Source organism: Rana temporaria, chromosome 3 (assembly GCF_905171775.1).
Source record: "Rana temporaria chromosome 3, aRanTem1.1, whole genome shotgun sequence".
In the NCBI taxonomy this organism is placed as follows: domain Eukaryota; kingdom Metazoa; phylum Chordata; class Amphibia; order Anura; family Ranidae; genus Rana; species Rana temporaria.
Window position 1 is genome coordinate 464608202 of NC_053491.1, and position 22293 is coordinate 464630494.

The window sequence follows — 22293 nt, forward strand, 5'->3', positions numbered from 1 at the left end:
GATTTTTAATTTATCATGATCCCAAGCTCTTCATTTCTGTGGAAAGTTTTGGTGTTGGAGTTTGGAATCACCCAGCTCTCCATCCCTCTGTGTACCTGTTCCCCTCCCATCTCCCTCCCTCCCTCCCCGGAGAGGTACTGCTGATAACAGCAACTTTAATAACAAAGCAGGAAAAAAAAGCTGATAGAGAGAGAAGCGGGACGGGCACAGCAGGTAACGTACAAGACACAGCATCCCCCATAACAGGCACACTGATGGTGTATTATAGAGGGGATCAGGCAAATATTAGGATACATTGAGATTGGAGATTCTGACCAAGGGTTTGGCAAATCTTGCTTAAAATTCTAACCTGAAGCTAAAGGTGAATACCATTGAAGTATACAGGGGGGGGGGGGGGGGGGGTCTTCTTGTTAAATGCTGGCCATTTTTTAGTGTTAGCTACTGTCAAAGCTGGGCACTGCCATGGAAAACTTTTTTTAACCACTTCCATACAGGGCACTTATACACCTTCCCGCCCAGACCAATTTTTAGCTTTCAGCGCTGTTGCACTTTAAATTACAATTGCGCGATCATGCTACACTGTACCCAAACTTAATTTTTTATCATTTTGTACCCACAAATAGAGCTTTCTTTTGGTGGTATTTGATCACCTCTGGGATTTTTATTTTCTGCCAATTTTTTTAAAAAATGACCGAAAATTTAGAAAAAAAAAAAAATTTTTTTGTTTCCGTTATAAAACATTGTAAATAAGTACGTTTTCTCCTTCACTAATGGGCACTGATGGTACTGCACTGACTGGCACTGATAAGGTGGCACTGATGGGCACCGATGAGGTGGCACTGATGTGGTGGCATTGATGATGGGCACCAATATGCGGCACGGATGGGCACTGATGGGCGGCACAGATAGGTGGCACAGATGGGCACAGATAGGCGGCACGGATGGGCAGGGATAGGCGGCACAGATGGGCAGGGATAGGCGGCACAGATGGGCAGGGATAGGCGGCACGGATAGGCAGGGATAGGCGGCACGGATGGGCAGGGATAGGTGGCACGGATGGGCAGGGATAGGCGGCACAGATGGGCAGGGATAGGCGACACGTATGGGCACTGATAGGTGGCATGGATGGGCACTGATAGGCGGCATGGATGGGCACTGATAGGCATAGATGGGCACTAACTAATGTGTTGTACTAATGGATGCCAATCAGTGCCAAACAATGCCTGCCAATCAGTGATGCCCATTGTGGGCACTGATTGGCATCCATTGTGGCACTGATTGGCATCCATTATGTGTCATCCCTGGTGGTCTAGGGTGGCATACCTTTGATTTAAACCCCTGGTGATCTAGTGGAATCCCTGGTGGTCCAGTGGGCATCCCTGGTGGTCCAGTGGGCATCCTTAGGGGGGGCTGTGCTGATAATTGATCAGCACAAACCCCCCCTGTCAGAGGAGCAGCCGATCGGCTCTCCTCTACTCGCGTCTGACAGACGCGAGTGAGGAAAAGCCGATTACCGGCTTTTGCTGTTTACATTGTGATCAGCCGTGATTGGACACGGCTGATCACGGCTGATCACGTGGTAAAGAGTCTCCGCGCAGCTGCTCAGAATCCTGAGGACGTCATATGACGTCCAGTCAGGATTCTACAACCACTTTGCCGCCGTCAATCTGTCATTGGCGGGCGGCAAGTGGTTAAATTCCATACAATGGAGAGATGGACCTTTTATGTGTTTTCAAGGGTAACATTGAAAATACTCAAATCCTTTGGGGATGCCTTAAAAATACACTATATTACCAAAAGTATTGGGACACTTGTCTTTACACCCACATGAACTTTAATGGCATCCCCGTCTTATAGCCAGATTCACAAATAGTTACGCCGGCGTATCAGTATATACGCCGACGTAACTCTGAATCTGCGCCGTCGTAAGTTTAACTGTATTCTCAAACTGAGATACACTTAAACCTAACCAAGATACGACAGCCTGCGCCGTCGTATCTTAGGGAGCAATATTTAGGCTGGCCGCTAGGTGGCGCTTCCGTTGAGTTTGGCGTAGAATATGTAAATGCCTAGATACGCCGATTAACGAAACGTACGCGCGCCCGTCGCAGTAAAGATACGCCGTTTACGTAAGGCGTTTTCCGGCGTAAAGTTATTCCATCAAATAGCTGGCCTAGTCAATGTTAAGTATGGCCGTCATTCCCACGTCGAAATTTTAAAATTTTACGCCGTTTGCGTAAGTCGTCCGTGAATGGGGCTGGACGTAATTTACGTTCACGTCGAAACCAATACGTCCTTGCGGCGTACTATGGAGCAATGCACACTTGGATATGTACAAGGACGGCGCATGCGCCGTTCGTAAAAAACATCAATCACGTCGGGTCATCCTCCATTGACATAAAACACGCCCCCTAATCCTCATTTGAATTAGGCGCGCTTACGCCGGCCCCACTTACGATACGCCACCGTAAGTTAGTACTTTGTGAATACAGCACTTGCCTCTCTGACTTAGGGCGGCGTAGCGTAAATACGATACGCTACGCCGCCTTAAAGATACGCGCCCCTACCTGAATCTGGCTATTAGTCCGTAAGGTTCAATATTGAGTTGGCCTACCCTTTGTAGCTATAACAACTTCATCTCTTCTGGGAAGGCTGTCCACAAGGTTTAGGAGTGTGTCTATGGGAATGTTTGACCATTCTTTCAGAAGCGCATTTGTGAGGTCTCGTCGAAATTCCGCGTCGGGTATGCAAATTAGCACTTACGGAGATCCACAAAGCGGTTTCCCTTTGTGAAGTCTCCGCAAGTTGTTAGTTTGCAAACGCAAAATTAGGGCTACTTTTACAAAGTGTAAAGTTAGTACACCATGTAAAAGTAGACCCTTCTTTCCCGCGACGCTGTCAAATTTTATTTTTCCCGCCGCATCTCTTTTTTTTCCCGACGCAACTTTTTTTACCCGGCGCGATTCACAAAACTCGGCGTAACGTAACTTCGCGCAAAGCACGTCGGGAAAATTGCGTCGGGAGCATGCGCAGTACGTCCGGTGCAGGAGCGCGCCTAATTTAAATGGGACTCGCCCCATTAGATTAGGCACGCCTTGCGCCGGACAGATTTAAGTTACACAGCCGAAAATTTCTAGGTAAGTGCTTTGTGGATCGGGCACTTAGGTAGAAATTTTGCGGCGGTGTAACTTAAATAGGAAGATTTAAGTTAAGCCCGCTGGCTGTGGATCTGGCCCTTAGTTGTCTGACTATAGATCTATGTTTATCCCAAGCATGTTTGAAGCCATTTGCTGTTGACTGGTCTCAACAGCAAATGGCTTCAAACATGCTTGGGATTAACATAGATCTATAGTCAGACAACAAAGTTATCGGGGAAAAAAAACAATAAAAAAAACTAAATAAAGAACCCATAGTGCTACTTTAAAGCTGTATGTGGTGTTACAGAACACATTTCAGTTTTCATGGACAGTCTTGCAACATTTGACATTGGCAGAGCATTTCTGTAGATTTTATTTTGTATTTTTTATTTATTAAAAAAAAAGAATGCATAAAATACATAAAAGTTTTAATCAGGGATAATAGGCCTAACTGGTTTGTTCCTAACATTTATTTTATGAATGTAGATAGATGGGGGCTGTGAATGTTCTTGCACTTTTTTTTCCCTTTCAAGTGATACAGACATATTGTAACAAATGCTCCAATATAAGTACCCCGAACTTTATAAAAAGGCTCAACATAAAAAAAATGAACCCACAAAAAATGAAAACCCCCAAAGAACCACCCTTTGAAACAAAAGCCCATTTAAAGGAGTTGAAAAGGAAAAAAAATTGCCTAAAATTAATGGGCCAGATTCAGAAAGAATGGCCTAACTTTCGGCGGGCGTAGCGCATCTCATATAAGCTACGCCGCCGTAACTTAGAGAGGCGAGTACCTATTCAGAAAGAACTTGCGCCCTAAGTTACGGCGGCGTAGCGTAAATGGTCCAGTTTAAGCCCACGTAATTCAAAGTAGCAAGGCAGTGGGCGCGGTGTATTGTAATGAAGCGTGACCCCATGTAAATGCATGGGCGGTCGAACGGCGCATGCGCGCGCATGCTCAGAGTCACGTCGCAAATACTCCCTAAGATACGTCGGCTCAATGCTTTGTCGACATGAACGTAACATACGCCCAGCCCCATTCACGTACAACTTACGCAAACGACGTAAAATACGACGCTGTTCTGACGTTTCCGATGTCCATACCTTAACATGACTTATCCCTGCTTTATGAGGGGTAAACTTGCGCCGGACATACGCCTTACATAAACGGCGTAGCTAAATCCGACGGGCGCAAGTACGTTTCTGAATCAGCGTATCTTGCTCATTTGCATATTCTACGCGTAAATCAACAGAAGCGCCCCTAGCGGCCAGCGTAAATATGCACCTAAGATACGACGGCGTAAGAGATTTACGTCAGTCGTATCTTGGACAAATTCTGGCGTATCTGATTCTTTGAATCAGGCGCAGAGATACGACGCCTCACATTCAGGCTTACGACGGCGTATCTGGAGATACGCCGTCATAAATCCTTTGTGAATCTGGCCCAATGTCTGCAAGGTAGACAGACAGAATAGTGTAATGATTCTGTTAAAAAACAAGTAAATACCTATTAAATTCCTTCATCTATATCACCTCCGGCGTTCTAGTTTCTGTTCTCTCATTCACTTCCTGGTTTGCGGCGCTCGTTCATGTAAGAACAACATTTCCCAGTATGCATTACGGCATGCCCAGTAATTCACACCTCCTTGAAGTCTCTAACACATAGAGAGCTTCCTGCCACACAGATGTAGGGCCAAATCCTCAAAAGGGATACGCAGGCGGAACTGCTGTTCAGCCTGCGTATCCCTGTGCCTATCTTTGGAAACGATCCTCAGAATCAGTTTTCCAAAGATAGGCAGAAGATCTGACATCTGTAAGACACTTACACTGTCAGATCTTAGGATGCAGTACCGCATCCGCCGCTGGGGGCATTTCGCGTTGAAATGCCGATTTGCGTATGCAAATGAGGACTTACGGAGATCCACAAAGCTTTTCAGCTTTGTTTTTTCTGCGTAAGTTTACGTTTGCATACGTAAAATTAGGGATGCTTTTACAAAGTGTAAACTAGTTACACCTTGTAAAAACAGACCTTTTTTTCGATCGCCGCTATTTTTTTACAATTTTGAATTTTATTTTTCGGCGCGTAACTTTTTTTTTACCCGACGCAACTTTATTGTCCCGTCGCAATCCACAAAGCCCGGCGTAACGTAATTTTGCACGCTGCCCGTCGGGAAAATGACGTCACGAGCATGCGCAGTACGGCCGGCGCGGGAGCGCGCCTCATTTAAATTGTCATCGCCCCCTGCAGAAGAGGACCGCCTTGCGCCGGAGACATTTAAGTTACACGGCCGAAAATTTCTAGGTAAGTGCTTTGTGGATCGGGCACTTAGGTAGAAATTTTCCGCCAGTGTAACTTAAATGGTAAAAGTTAAGTTAGGCTACGTTTTTGTGGATTTGCCCCGTAGTTCCCAGGAGAGGGCGAGCACGTCACTGACCACCGCAGTAAAGCCTCCCTTCACGGTGGTGAGTAAAAATCAGACAAGCAGGAAGTGAACAGAACAGAGAAGAAATAGAGCACAGGACAGCATCTAAAAGTAACTGTTGACCTCAATTTAAACACAACATTAAAGAGGTTGCTTTCCCTTTATTTTTGCTTACAGCAGCTTCTAACACACTGACACTGGTAGCTGGATTCAGGTAGGGCGGGCGTAATTTTGACCCGGCGTAGCGTATCATATTTACGCTACGCTGCCGTAAGTCAGAGAGGCAAGTGCTGTATTCACAAAGCACTTGCCTCCTAAGTTACGGCGGTTACGGCGGCGTAGCGTAAATGGGCCGGCCTAATCGCGCCTAATTCAAATGTAAATGTTTCGTGACCTGACGTGATTGACGTTTTTAACGAATGGCGCATGCGCCGTCTGTGGACATATCCCAGTGTGCATTGCTCCAAAGTACGCCGCAAGGACGTGAACGTAAATTACGTCCAGCCCCATTCACGGACGACTTACACAAAAGAGGTAAAATTTTCAAAATTCGACGCGGGAACGACGTCCATACTTAACATTGGCTAGGCCAGCTATTTGTTCGACTAACTTTACGCCTGAAAACGCCTTATGTAAACGGCGTATCTTTACTGCGACGGGCAAGCGTACGTTCGCGAATCGGCGTATCTTGCTGATTTACGCATTCTAGGCGTAAATCAGCGTTCACGCCCCGGGCGGCCGGCGGAACTAGACAGCTGAGATACGTTGGCGCAGGCAGTCGTATCTTAGCTACATTTAAGTGTAACTCAATTTGAGAATACACTTACATGTACGACGGCTTAGATTCCGAGTTACGACGGCGTATCTACTGATACGCCGGCTTAACTCTTTGTGAATCTAGCTATATGGCTACTTTGTAATTCCCCTTTAATATGGAGGAGGCTGGCTTATGCAAAGGCCCCCTTATTGGCTGGGGTTACCAGACATTCTACTGGCCTTGCTCGATGGTAACCACAGCCACAAAACCATCCTCATTTGTTGCCACACCAACAAAATCATGCCCCCTCCCCATTCTAATGGTAGCAGGATCTCCTTAAATGACCAACATGTCTCTGATCGCCGAAAGGAGGAGACTATGGGCCAGATTCACAAAGAGATACGACGGTGTATCTACAGATACACCATCGTATCTCTGACTTACACTGGTCCTATCTATGCGCCTGATTCATAGAATCAGATACGCATAGATAGGGCTTAGATCTGACAGGTGTAACTGTGTTACACTGTCGGATCTTTTTTTCGATTTAAAAATGGCGCCGGGGGCGTTCCCGCTGATTTACGATAAATAATATGTAAATCAGCGAGATACGCAAATTCACGAACGTACGCGGACCCGACGCAGTCTTCTTACGACGTTTCCGTAGCGGCGTACCCGTCGTATACTTACCCCTGCTTTCATCAGGCGCAGCCAATGTTAAGTATAGCCGAATTTAAATTTTTTAACGTCGTTTGCTTAAGTTGTTCTAGAATACGGATGGACGTCGTTTACGTAAGCGTCGAAACCACTGACGTCCTAGCGACGTCAGTGGGAGCAATGCACGCCGGGAAATTCCCCGGACGGCGCATGCGCATTTAAATCGGCGCGGGAACGCGCCTGATTTAAATAGTACACTCCCCTAGCCGCGGAATTTGAATTCCGCCGGGGGATTTAGGATCCGCCGTCGCAAGTTTGGAGGTAAGTGGTTTGTGAATTAGCCACTTGCCTCCTAAACTTGCGGGAGCGGATCTTAATTCACGTAGATCGAGCGGATCTATAGATCCGCTGAGCTACGTGAATCTGGCCCGTGGTTTCCTCAGCACTTTTCAGAGAATTTTAAATCACAGCAGCCAGGCCCGGCTGCAGGCAACACTCTCGACCAATGTTGAACCACATAGTTGCTGTCTACTGAGATGATGTGGACAATCTCAGAAGGGAAGTGAGTTTTAGAACATTGGCCCTGGAGTTTTTGAATTGCTCTGAAACACCTATGCTATCAGATTGGACCTTCGGAACAGTAGGAGAATTTAAATGGAGATATGAATACACCTGTCCCCCCACAGTATGGACCAGTTTGCTTTTTGTAAAACAAACCAGTCCTGATGATATGGACTCATTTTAACTGTCATCTGCCCCCCCCCCCTATAAATGTGCACCGTAATGTTTCCACAGCGGCCACATACCTATGTTTGCTGCAGGGTGATTCTTGAATTGCGTCTTAAAAGTTATGGCCTATTCTGGCACTCCATAATCAGAAAATATGTGTGACTACTGTCTCTCAAATAATCTACTCCAATTTTTATTCCAAGAAAAAAACTGCCTTGTCTCTCCTTCATACATTGCAGCCTTACCAAGCTGCTTATATTCAGTCCAGCCACTGAACAATATTTGTGGCAACTGTCTCTCAAATAATAAACTCAATTAAAAAAAAATTGCCTCATCTCTCCTTCTTACATTGCAGCCCTACCAAGCTGTTTATATTCTGTCCAGCCACTGAATAGTATTTGTGGCAACTGTCTCTCAAATAATAAACTCAATTAAAAAAAATTGCCTCATCTCTCCTTCTTACATTGCAGCCCTACCAAGCTGTTTATATTCTGTCCAGCCACTGAACAATTTTTGTGGCACCTGTCTCTCAAATAATTTGCTCTTATTTTTGTTTTAAAATACGATTTGCCTCATCTTTCCTTCTTACATTGCAGCCTTATCCAGCTGCTTACAGTGCCTTGAAAAAGTATTAATACCCCTTTAAATTTTCCAAATTTTGTCATGTTACAGCCAAAAACATAAATGTACTTTATTGGGATTTTATGTGATAGACCAACACAAAGTGGCACATAATTGTGAAGTGAAAGGAAAATGATAAATGGTTTAAATTTTTATTTACGCATAAATATCTGAAAAGTGTGGTGTGCATTAATATTCACCCCCTTTTACTCTGATACCCCCACCTAAAATCTAGTGCAACCAATTGTCTTTAGAAGTCACGTAATTAGTAAACCTGTGTGTAATTTAATCACAGTATAAATACAGCTGTTCAGTGAAGCCCTCAGAGGTTTGTTAGAGAACCTATGCTGGCCAAAGAACACACCAGACAGGTCAGGGATAAAGTTGTGGAGAAGTGTAAAGCAGGGTTAGGTTCTAAAAAAAAATCCCAATCTTTGAACATCATCCAAAAATGGAAAGAGTATAGCACAACTGCAAACCTACCAAGACATTAAGAAAAAAGCAAGGTGCACCAGACTAAGTGCAGTATTTAAAGATGCATTTAATATGATATGACAAACAGCCAAATGGCTACTCACAAAGGGGTGAAGTAATCAGGCATGTAAATATAATCGGGAGGATAGGGCAGCAATGTAGCCTCTACAGGTGGTCCTCGGGCTGGCAGCCCTGCAAGCCCTATATTTCCAACCATGTGTAATTCCAGCAGCGTCCGAACGCTGCTGGAGCGTCGGTTTTCCGGACACTGCTGGAGCTACACGCTGGTGCTACACAACTTATTGTGCTTTCCAGAGTTGTGCTTCTCCTCCTCTCATGGTTGCTACCGACGGTGTATACCCATATTGAAGATATTTAAATACCATCTTCTTCTCCTACCCTGTATATAACATTGGACACTTTTGTAACCCCACAAATCTGGCCTTTATGGAAGAGTAGCAAGAAGAAAGCCATTGTTGAAAGAAAGCCATAAGAAGTTCTGTTTGCAGTTTGCGAGAAGCCATGTGGGGGAACAGCAAACATGTGGAAGAAGGTGCTCTGGTCAGATGAGACCAAAATTAAACTTTTTGGCTTAAAAGCAAAATGCTATGTGTGGTAGAAAACTAACACCACACATCACCCTGAACACACCATCCCAGCTGTGAAATATGGTGATGACAACATGGGGATGCTTTTCTTCATCAGGGACAGGGAAGCTGGTCAGAGTTAGTGGGAAATTGGATAGAGCCAATTACAGGGCAATCTTAGAAGAAAACCTGCTAGAGTCTTCAAAAGACTTGAGACTGTGGCGGAGGTTCCCCTTCCAGCTGGACAACAAGACTAAACATACAGCCAGAGCTACAATGGAATGGATTCATATTCATGTTTTAGCATGGCCCAGTCAAAGTCCAGACCTAAATCAAATTGAGAATCTGAGAGTTGAAAATTGCTGATCACAGACGCTGTTCATCCAATCTGACTTTAGATCAGAGCTTAAGCTATTTTGCAAAGAAGAATGGGCAAAAATGTCACTCTATAGATGGGCAAAGCTAGTAGAGACATCCCCAAAAAGACTTACAGCTGTAATTGCAGCGAAAGGAGGTTCTACAAAGTATTGACTCAGGGGGGGCTGAATACAAATGTACCCCACACTTTTCACATATTTATTTGTAAAAAAAAATTAAAAAACATTTATCATTTGCTGCAGGGTGATTCCTGCATTGCATCTCAAAAGTTATGGCCTGTTCTGGCCTATTACTTCCACTTCACAATTATGTGCCATTTTGTGTTGGTCTATCACATAAAATTCCAATACAATACATTTATGTTTTTGGTTGCCAGATGACAAAATGTGAAAAAATTCCAAGGGGTAATACTTTTTAAGGCACTGTATATTCTGTCCGGCCACTGAACAATATTTGTGGCTATAGTCTCTCAGTAACAAACTATGGTGTCTGCGGCTATGATGACCAGAACTGCGTAGCTACACAAAGAAACTAGGGCCAGACAATATATAGTGTACATTTATTAACAGCAAAGCAAAAGACATGCACACACTAGCAAACAGTGAACATTAAAAACAAGTGACCCAAAACCAAAGATGCCTAAGTAACAGAAACCGAACAAACTAACTAATTTATAGGTGTGTGCAGCCTATTACATTAGGGTGTGCACCCAAAGCTCAAACACACATGCATATATATATATATATATATATATATATATATATATATATATATATATATATATATATATATATACATATATATGGCAGTAGTGCAATGGACAGTGTCAGTAGTACAGTTGATGGTGTCAGTGGGCAGGGACTGTTGTCTGTAGTTTATTTTTATTTTATTTTATTATTACTTTTTACCATTTTTTTTTTACAATATTTTTTTACAATTTTTTTACAATAATTTTTTATTATTTTCTTTTACAATTTTTTTAGGAGCACCATTGGGGGGGCTTTGGTGAGATTTCATGGGCCTAAACAGACCCCTGATATCTCACTTTTGAGACAGAGAAAGGGGCTGAGGACAGAGATTCCTGAGTCCCTTTCTCTGCAGCCAAGCAGCAGGGGGAATCTGTCGAGCACAGGGTGATTAGGGTGTGCCTGGGCACACCTGGCATACCCTGTGTGCACGCCTATGACTATATACAATATGTAACAAAAAATAAAGAAGATGGAAAGCATGGGAAACAGGGAAATACCAGCGATGCAAGAAAAGGGGCGAATCAGGACTGGGAACAGGAATAAGGGGAGCAGAAGTAAGGCAGCAAGGCACAGGGTACAGGATCCAGGTCTAGCTTAAGAGCGGGAGCAAGATAAACAGGCATTAAGAATCTGGCAGCAAACAAGGCAATCAAAACACTGATGCAAGGAGCAATAGTAGAGGTGGGACTTAAAGTGGAGTTCCACCCAAAAATGGACCTTCCACTTTTTGGAATCCCCCCCCCCCTCCAGTGTCACATTTGGCACCTTTCAGGAGGGAGTAGGGAGCAGATACCTGTTTAATATAGGTATTTGGTCCCACTTCCGGGCATAGATCACCTCTGTGATCGAGGTGACCTATGCCACTTCCTGCGTCTGTTCTGTCCTCCACCGGTGTCTTCTGGGAGACACACAGATCCCAGAAGACAGCAGGGACCAGTGAGGACGCGCAGCGCGACTCGCGCATTTGCAATAGGGAACCAGGAAGTAAAGCCGTAGAGGATGGTGGCGGCAGCAGCCGAGAGCCGACTGACAGATCGGCTTTGGCTGACGACATCGCGGGCACCCTGGACAGGTAAGTGTCCATAGATTAAAAGTCAGCAGCTGCAGTATTTTTTTTTCCGGCAGACCTCCGCTTTAAGTATCCTGGTTCACCTCCTGGTGGCACTGTGGTTCTCTAACCACAGTGCCACCAGGAGGTGAAGTAAGTAGTTCCAGTAACCACCAGAGGGTGTCTACCAGCAGCCAGTAAACTCCCGTAAGCAGCTCCATCTGGCCCCAGCTGTTGGCTGTTGGGAGACACCCATTGGTGGTTACTGGAACTGCAGATTTCAGCTTAGAGAACCACAGTGCCACCAGCTGGTGAACCAGGTCTTGACACATGGTCTGTAAAACACATAGTAGAGACATTGCTGCACCATGACACCTGTATATACGTACTGTACAATACAGACACCATTATACTGTGACCGTATCCTGTACAGACACTGCTACAATGTAAACTGTACATACACATATTATACAGGTACTGCCACTCTGTGACACGTTCAAACACAAGGCAGGCAATGCTACGCTGACATATGTGGAGGCCACATTTAATGCCATATCCTTTAAATCAGTGTTTTTTTTTGTTTGTTTTTTGGCACAGTGTCATCATGGATCAAAGCGTGAAGCTGTTCATATACTTTATGGTAAGTATCTTTCATAGAATTGTTTAAACTTAGAATGCAATTGTCCAGACCAGAACTCCCAACCAGTGGCATGTGAGCCATTTGCAGCTCACAGATCTACACTATGTTGCCAAAAGTATTGGGACGCCTGCCTTTGCACACACATGAACTTTAATGGCGCCCCAGTCTTAGTTTGTAGGGTTCAGTATTAGGTTGGCCCACCCTTTGCAGCTATAACAGCTTAAACTCTTTTGGGAAGGCTGTACACAAGGTTTAGGAGTGTGTCTATGGGAACGTTTGACCATTCTTCCAGAAGCGAATTTGTAAGGGTAGACACTGATGTTGGATGAGAAGGCCTGGCTCGCAGTCTCCACTCAAATTCATCCCAAAGGTTTGCTATTGGGTTGAGGTCAGGATTCTTACATAGTTACATAGTTAGTCAGGTTGAAAAAAGGCACAAGTCCATCCAGTTCAACCAAAAAAATAAAATAAAAAATATCATACAATCACATATACCCACAGTTGATCCAAAGGAAGGTAAAAAACCCCAGCAGAGCATGATCCAATTTGCTACAGCAGGGGAAAAAATTCCTTCCTGATCCCCCGAGAGGCAATCGGATTTACCCTGGATCAACTTTACCTACAAATCTTAGTACTCAGTTATATTCTGTACATTTAGGAAAGAATCCAGGCCTTTCTTAAAGCAATCTACTGAGCTGGCCAGAACCACCTCTGGAGGGAGTCTGTTCCACATTTTCACAGCTCTTACTGTGAAAAAACCTTTCCGTATTTGGAGATGAAATCTCTTTTCCTCTAGACGTAAAGAGTGCCCCCTTGTCCTCAGTGTTGACCGTAAAGTGAATAACTCAACTCCAAGTTCCCCATATGGACCTCTTATATATTTGTACATGTTGATCATATCCCCCCTTATTCTCCTCTTCTCAAGAATGAATAAATTCAGTTCCTCTAATCTTTCCTCATAGCTGAGCTCCTCCATGCCTCTTATCAGTTTGGTTGCCCTTCTCTGTACTTTCTCCAGTTCTCCGATATCCCTTTTGAGAACTGGTGCCCAAAACTGAACTGCATATTCCAGATGAGGTCTTACTAATGATTTGTACAGGGGCAAAATTATATCTCTGTCTCTGGAGTCCATACCTCTCTTAATACAAGAAAGGACTTTGCTCGCTTTGCAAACTGCAGCTTGGCATTGCATGCCATTATTGAGCTTATGATCAACCAAAACCCCCAGATCCTTCTCCACTACAGATCCCCCCAGTTGTACTCCCCCTAGTATGTATGATGCATGCATATTCTTAGCCCCCAAGTGTATAACTTTACATTTATGCAGGCCAGTTGAGTTCCTCCACCCCAAACTCGCTCATCCATGTCTTTATGGACCTTGCATTGTGCACTGGTGCGCAGTCACGTTGGAACAGGAAGGGGCCTTCCCTAAACTCTTCCCACAAAGTTGGAAGCATTAAATTGTTCAAAATGTCTTGGTATGCTGAAGCCTTAATAGTTCCCTTCACTGGAACTAAGGCCGCGTACACACGGTCGGACAAAACCGATGAGAATGGACCGAGGTTCAGTTTCATCGGTCCAAACCGACGGTGTGTATAGCCCATCGGTCTGTTTTCCTTCGGTCCAAAATTTTAAAACATGCTTCAAAATCGAACCGATGGACCACTGACCGCTCGGTCCAAACCGATGGTTAGTACAGAAAAGCATCGGTTCAAAACCCGCGCATGCTCAGAATCAAGTCGACACATGCTTAGAAGCATTGAACTTCATTTTATTCAGCACGTCGTGTGTTTGACGTCACCGCGTTCTGACCCGATCGGTTTTTGGAACGATGGTGTGTACGCACATCAGACCATCAGGCCACTTCAGCGGTGAACCGATGGAAATGGCCCGTCGGACCATTCTCATCGGTTTGGAACGACCTTGTGTACGCGGCCTAAGGGGCCAAGCCCAACCCCTGAAAAACAGCCCCACACTATAATCCCCCCCTCCACCAAATGAGTTGGTGGGGTGGCCCAATACTTTTGGCAATATAGTGTGGATGAGCGAGTTTGAGGTAGAGGAACTAGACTGCACAGAGTCCTGAGCCCGATAGAACCCTTTTGGGATGAATTAGAGTGGAGACTGCAAGTCAGGTCTTCTCATCCAACATCAGTGCCTGACCTCACAAATGCACTACTGGAAGAATGGTCAAACATTCCCATAGACACACTCCTAAACCTTGTGGACAGCCTGCCCAGAAGAGGTGAAGCTGTTATGCCGCGTACACACGATCGGTTTGTCTGATGAAAACGGTCTGATGGACCGTTTTCATCAGACTAAACCGATCGTGTGTGGGCCCCATCGGTTATTTATCCATCGGTTAAAAAATTAGGAACTTATTATACTATAGAAAAAAACGATCGTCTGTGGGCACGTCCATCGGTTAAAAATCCACGCATGTTCAGAAGAATCAAGTAGACACATGCTTGGAAGCATTGAACTTCATTCTTTTCAGCACGTTGTTGTGTTTTACGTCACCGCGTTCTGACAAAATAGTTTTTTAACTGATGGTGTGTACGCACGACTGATCATCAGTCAGCTTCATCGGATAACTGATGGAAAAATCCATCAGACCGTTTTCATCGGATGGACCGATCGTGTGTACAGGGCATAATAGCTGCAAAGGGCGGGGCCAACTCAATATTGATCCCTACGGACTAAGACTGGGATGCCATTAATGTTCATGTGCGTGTAAAGGCAGGTGTCCCAATACTTTTGGCAATATAGTGGGGCAGATTCAGATAGATCTGCGGATCTTTAGATCCGCTAGATCTACCTGGTTTACGATCCGCCGGTGCAATTTAGCGAGGCAAGTGCATGATTCATAAAGCACTTACCTCGCAAACTGCACCGTCGGATCCTAACTCCCCCCGGCGGAATGCAAATTCCGCGGCTAGGGGGAGTGTACAATTTAAATCAGGCGCGTTCCCGCGCCGATTTAACTGCGCATGCGCCGGGGCGAAAAAGCCCAGTGCGCATGCTCCAAACGACGTCGCTACGACGTCATTGTTTGCGGCGGGTACGTCGTTTGCGGCCATCGGTATTCCCGATCGCGGTACGCAAACGACGTAGAAAATTTAAAAATCGGCGCGGGAACGTCGGCCATACTTAACATTAGCTACCCCTCATAGAAGCAGGGGTAGCTATCCGCCGGAAAAACCCGAACGCAAACGACGTAGAAAACGAGCGACGGGCGGGCGTACGGACGTGAATCGGCGGATTTCCTCATTTGCATATGCGACGGGTAAAAAAATCGCGACGACACCTAGCGGCCGGCGGGAGATTACAGCCTAAGATTCGACTGGTGTAAGTCACTTACACCAGTCGGATCCAAGGGAGATCTATGCGGAACTGATTCTTATGAATCAGTCGCATAGCTCCGACGGTGGGATCTCACAGATCCGACCGTCGGGTCTCACAGATACGACGGCGGATCAGGAGATCCGCCGGCGTATCTCTATCTGAATCTGCCCCAGTGTGTTTAAAGTGGATCATTTGCTCCATTTGTTTACTGAAAGAGATGTGTTCCATTGTCCACAGAGAACAACTGGGAAAATCTGCCAGCATGGCTTAAGATTGCAGTGCAGAAGGGACAGAGAGCACAGGAAGATATTAGCTCACCACATTTCTGGCAAGATCAATGGACATTTTCTTTTTGCAACACAAATGTAGAGAATAATGCCGCGTACAGACGGTCGTTTTATGCGATGTAAAAAAACGACGTTTTCTGTGAAGTAAAAAACGACGTTTTTGAAACTTCAATTTTCAAAAACGACGTTGCCTACACACCATCGTTTTTTCACAATGCTCTAGCATAGCGAGGTTACGTTCACCACGTTTTTTCCATTGAAGCTCGCTTCAAACTTGCTTCTGGGCATGCGCGGGTTCAAAAACGTCGGTTGAAACGTCGTTTTTTGCTACACACGGTCAATTTCTGTGAAGTAAAAAACGACGTTTTGAAAAACGACACATAAAATTGAAGCATGCTTGAATTTTTTTTTGGTCGTTTTTCAGAAGACATAAAACGACGTTTTCTCCCACACGCGATCAATTAAATTGACGTTTTTAAAAACGTCGTTTTTTTACATCGCATAAAACGACCGTGTGTACGCGGCATAAGATTTCCTATAATCTGTGCCCAGTCTTGCCACACAGAGTTAATCCAGCTCTGAGCAATCCTCTTTTTATTGTTCAGTGAAATAAAACAGACTTTCAGATAAAGACCAAAGTCCTTGCTTGAGTGACAGGTTATTTACATATCTCGTGCACTAGCTTGCAGACATGCACAGCTTCTGTAAAGTGCACAATTCACATCCCCCTCCCCTCTCCTCTCCCGTCCAGCTCTCCCAGGATTGGCTGTCTTTCCTGTGTTTTGATTAAATGTTTTCAAAATATGGGGTGATCCACAGTTCAGTGTAAACAGCCATCAGAATATACATAGACAAGAAGCTGTGCATGTCTGCAAGCTAGTGCACGAGATATGTAAATAACCTGTCACTCAAGTGGAAGTCTGTTTTATTTCCCTGAACAATAAAAAGAGGATTGCTCAGTGCTGGATTAACTCTGTGTGGCAAGACTGGGCACAGATGACAGGAAATCGTATTTTCTACATTGTGACATAAAAAATAAAAAATAAATATTTTGGGGGTTTACATCCACTTTAAATAGTAATTGTTAAAAATAAATAAATAACAAAAAATACAGAAGGAAAATAATAGCTAAGGGAAATGGAAGAAGAAATGGTTAATTAGGCTGGTTAGGGTAAGCTAAGGGTTAATAATTAAGGGCTACATAGAAAAAAATTTGGTTAAAAAATTAAATAAAAATTCTTAACTTGTGAGGTTGATCATGGAACACAGTAAATACAGTCACAGTAATTTTACTTTGCATGTTTCTATCATGCTGCTAAGCTGTGTTTATAAACACTGTTCAGGGGGGTCTGTTTTTAGCAGATGTAATAGCTGCTTTATAGATATGGGAAGGGTTAGAACCTCTGCCAGGTTTTTATTGAAGTGTGTGTGTGTGTGTGTGTGTGTCCCTGCTGGGGAGATTCCCCCTCTCTATCTGTCCTGGAGACAGAAAGTAATAGATAATTCAACATGTTACAGTTGTTAGGAACAGGAGGTGAGGGAAGCTTTCCAATGAGGACCCCTGTTCCAGTGCTAAGGGAATTCCCACTTAGGGAAATGGGAATCTGGCCAATGGGACACAAGCAGCAGAAAAACCTTTTTGTTACTCTATCCAAAGCTGAAAAACTCTTTTGGTTACATTTTCATACTACATTTAGTTAACCACTTAAGACCCGGACCAAAATGCAGGTAAAGGACCTGGCCAGTTTTTGCGATTCGGCACTGCGTCGCTTTAACTGACAATTGCGCGGTCGTGCGACGTGGCTCCCAAACAAAATTTACGTCCTTTTTTTCCTACAAATAGAGCTTTCTTTTGGCGCTATAAACAAAAAAAGAGCGAAAAATTCGAAAAAAATGCAATATTTTTTACTTTTTAAATATCCCCCAAAAAATATATAATTTATTTTTATTTCCTCAGTTTAGGCCAATACGTATTTTTCTACATATTTTTGGTAAAAAATGTATTGCAATAAGCGTTTATTGATTGATTTGCGCAAAAGTCATAGGGGCAGATCCACAGAGATCTGCACCCGCGCAGCGTATCAGAGATACGCTACGCCGCCGTACCTTACCTGGCTTTAGTTCGAATCCTTAAAGATTTTGCGCCATAAGTTACGGCGGCATAGTCTATCTCTGGCGGCGTAATGGCGCGTAATTCAAATCGGCGATTAGGGGGCGTGTTTCATTTAAATTAAGCGCGTCCCCGCGCCAAATGAACTGCGCATGCGCCGTCAATAAATTTCCCGCCGTGCATTGCGCTAGGACGTCATTTTTTTTAACATAGACGTGAATTACTTCCATCACGATTCACGGACGACTTACGCAAAAAATAAACGCGGGAACGACGGCCATACTTAACATGGCAAGTCTAACTATACGCCGCAAAACAGCAGCTTTAACTATACGCCGGAAAAAGCCGACTAGAGATGACGTAAGAGAATGCGACGGCCGCGCGTACGTTCGTGGATCGTCGTTAATAGCTAATTTGCATACTCGACGCGGAAAACGATGAGAACTCCACCCAGCGGACGCCGAAGTATTGCATCTAAGATCCGAAGGCATACAAAGCCATACGTCTGTCGGATCTAACCCAGATGCCGTCGTATCTTGGTTTGAGGATTCAAACCAACGATACGACGCGGGAAATTTGAAAGTACGCCGGCGTATCAGTAGATACGCCGGCGTACTCGCTCTGTGGATCCGCCCCATAGCGTCTACAAATTAGGGGATAGATTTATGGCATTTTTTTTACTAGTAATGGCAGCGATCAGCGATTTTTATCGTGACTGCGACATTATGGCGGACACATCGGACACTTTTGACGCCATTTTGGGACCATTGTCATTTATACAGTAATCAGTGCTATAAAAATGCACTGATTACTGTAAAAAAGCACTGGCAGTGATGGGGTTAAACAGTAGGGGGCGCTGAAGGGGTTAAGTTTGTCCTAGGGATGCGTTCTAACTAAGGGGGGGATGGGCTACATGCGACACGACACTGATCACCGCTCCCGATCACAGGGAGCTGTGATCAGTCTCACTAGGCAGAACGGGGAAATGCTTGTTTACATTAGCATTTCCCCATTCTTCCTCTCCGTGAGACGATCGCGGGACTCCCGGCCAACATCAAGTCCGCGGGACCCGCGGTCACACTCACCGAGCTCCCGGCAAGCACACTCGCCCACAATGCCGCTTCTTAAAGGGCAACGTACAGGCACGTTATGCCCAGCCGTGCCATTTTGCCAACGTATATCGGCATGAGCTGGTCAGAAAGTGGTTAAAAGCGCCTAAAAAGGAAGAGCAACTGAGCATGTGCAGAGTAGGGTGAGGCAGTGTACTACTGGAACAGTATAGGTACTTATTTGTATAGTTTTACAGAGCTATACCTGGAAAAGGGGTCACCCTGAAGTGATCTAGCAGGACTTTATTTTCTGACTAAAGTTCCACTTGAATGTTACAAAAGTTTTGAATGTGATTTCTCTCTAGGTTGTAGGAGTGTTTGGTGAACAGACTCCAGCCTTTGATCGCACAGATGCTCCTGCAGTCACCATGCCAGACTGGATGTCTTATGTCCCAGACAACCTCCCCCTCTCCTCCTTGGCCATACCAGGGACCCATGACACTATGGCCTTTTTTGGTGGATCTCTTGCTGAGTGCCAGAGCTGGAATCTACCAAACCAGTTCAGTGCTGGAGTTAGGTTCTTGGATATCCGGCCACGTCATTACCAAGACCGCCTGCCCATTTTCCATGGAGTGTCCTACCAACGCACCGACTTTGACCAAGTCCTCAAGGATACGGTGGCCTTTCTAATAAAGTATCCTAGCGAAACGGTGTTGATGAGAGTGAAGGAGGAGTATGAGCCATATCAGAACACCAGAAGCTACTACAAGAGTGTAGCCGAAGTTGTGAGCCAAATTGGAGAACATTGGTTCTTAAGGAGCAGTAGCCTCCCCACCTTGGGAGAAGCCAGGGGAAAGATTATCATTCTTCAACAATTTTCATCCAATGGAGAAGGTCCCGACTTTGGTCCTCCATATCCTGGTCATATGAGCATCTCAGATGAATATCAGGTTACTGATGATGCGGAGAAATATGCAGAAGTGGAGAGACACCTCAAGGTGGCCCGACATGGCGATCCAGAAAGAGCTTACATGACCTACTGCTCGGGAACCCACTGGCTCCTCTACACACCAGAATCACTGGCTCGCAAGATCAACCCGAGAGTGCTCAACTATCTGAACGCCAAGGCATCGGTAGCAAGGAAGAGGTCGGTAGGCATGGTACTAATGGACTTCCCAGGGGCAGAAATAGTGAGGCAAATCGTTCTAGATAACTGGAAATGAACCAAAAATGGATGCCTCCGGGAAAGTCACATTTTATTTATTTTCTCTCTGCTTTGTGCAAGATTTTTATCACTTGAGGCAAATTACATTGGAGGACACAAAAACAGGACAAAGAATTTAATGACCACCAATGTTTTTTCAAATGTTTCTTCAAACGGTACTAATTTTGTGGGTAGCAAATGTAAAAGGGTCAGTTAATTAAAATGAACTATAAGGGGATGAACCTTATACATCTGCTGCATTAATATGATAGGAACAACTTGAATCAACCAACAACTCATTCATTAGAAGCCCATTGGTGAGATCCTCACCCCAGAGTATCCAGTTAATCCATATTCCATGATGCTATGATAGGGGCTAACTGTCCCTGTTGCATTATTTCTTGTTTGACAATTGATACCTCTCTTGCTATTCAGATTTTTTTTAAGTCGCATGCAGATAAAGATGCTTAATATGTACCTGTCCCACTACTCATGCCTTCTATATTTGCCTTCTTCACAAGCTTTAGCCACTGAGAATCTTCTGCTTCTGACATTAAAGCATAGTTGCCAACATTGTAAAAAAATTGTTGGCAACTATGCAAGAGGAAAGATATTGCGGCGGCGCGGGCGGGCATTTTGTTGGAGCCAGCTTCTGCAGAGCCAAACATTCCCGATTTTTCCTGGACAAAAAAGGCAAAATCCCGAATCGGGACAGCCTCCGTTCGGGATGAGGATCCCAAAATTGTGAGTGTCCCGGGAAAATCGGGACTGTTGGCAACTAAGTCACCTTGTCAAGTTAATGAAATTATGGACCAGATCCATATCAAAAGTACCTGCAATAGAAAGAGGTATTATACTTACCTCACTGGTCGCCTGTTTTCTACCTTCCCTCTGTCCCAGTGCTGAAACCTCTTTAAGGCCCCGTACACACGACCGAGTTTCTCGGCAGAATTCAGCCAGAAACTCGATGGGAGCCCTATTCTGCCAAGAAACCCGGTCGTCTGTACACTTTCGGCCGAGGAAACCGACGAGGATCTCGTCGGGCCAAATAGAGAACATGTTCTCTATTTCCTCGTTAGTCAATGAGGAAACTTGGCTTGCCGAGATCCTCGGCGGCTTCACAAGGAACTCGACAAGCAAAACGATGTGTTTTGCCCGTCGGGTTTCTCGGACGTGTGTACGGGGCCTCAGATTTTTTTGCATTTAGTACTTCTGAGAGTGTCTGCTCCCTGTTCCCTAAAGAGTTCAAATAGAAGCTGCACTCCTCACAGTACTCGACATTGTAAAGATAGGTGCTCAAAGTGAATGACATGGATGGTGTCGTGCCAAAACCAGAGCTCCAAATAAATGTGCTTCACGAGTTTGTTGTGAAGACAGCATCATCTGAGGCATAAGAAACCACTGTTTTGGGTGCTTATAGGGTCCCTTTTTCAAGCCAACATATTCTCTATGAAACACATATACAGTAAAACCTTGGATTGCAAGCATAATTCGTACCAGAAACATGCTTGGAATCCAAAGCACTCTTATATCAAAGCAAATTTCCCCATAAGAAATAATGGAAACTCAAATGATTCGTTCCACAACCATTTATTCTTAAGTCCTTCAGTTTATAGTCCATATAAAAAGATTATAGCAATGTGATAGGTTGTGTAACCATAAAATGTCCATCCACAAATGGAAGCCTCCACAAGGGGATTAGAACCAAAATCTAGCAGGAGCTACAGAGTATAAAAGAAAACAGAGGCGTCTCTTAGGCCTCGTACACACGGACGGACTGTCCGATGAAAACGGTCCGCCGGACCGTTTTCATCGGACATGTCCGCTGCCGGATTTTGGTCTGATGGTTGTACACACCATCAAACCAAAATCCCCGCGAACAGGATACGCGGTGATGTGGCCGCGCCGTCGCCGCGACGATGAAGCGGCGACGTGCGCGACCCTGGAAGGTCAATGCTTCCACGCATGCGTCAAATCACTTCGACGCATGCGAGGGCTTTCGGCCGAGCGGACATGTCCGGTAAGTCGTACAGACGACCGAACATGTCCGACGGACAGGCTTCCAGCGGACATGTTTCTTAGCATGCTAAGAAACATT

The 22293-nt window shown here is 44.9% G+C and overlaps 1 protein-coding gene across 1 annotated transcript; it reads left to right on the forward strand.

Annotated features, from left to right (window-relative positions):
- The first annotated feature begins 147 nt into the window (after positions 1–147).
- LOC120933558 (1-phosphatidylinositol phosphodiesterase-like) lies at positions 148–20312 on the forward strand. Its single transcript, XM_040346813.1, has 3 exons — positions 148–213; positions 12158–12200; positions 19357–20312. Exons 2-3 carry the CDS (start codon positions 12165–12167, stop codon positions 20212–20214), a joined length of 894 nt encoding a protein of 297 aa, XP_040202747.1. The 5' UTR covers positions 148–213; positions 12158–12164; the 3' UTR covers positions 20215–20312.
- The last annotated feature ends 1981 nt before the right edge of the window (positions 20313–22293 follow it).

Bases quoted from the DNA above. Each gene is read 5' to 3' on its own strand.
- LOC120933558 (XM_040346813.1), top strand. From the start codon at position 12,165: ATGGATCAAAGCGTGAAGCTGTTCATATACTTTATG. The intron at 12,201-19,356 runs GTAAGTATCTTT...ATTTCTCTCTAG, and splicing joins AGCTGTTCATATACTTTATG to GTTGTAGGAGTGTTTGGTGA.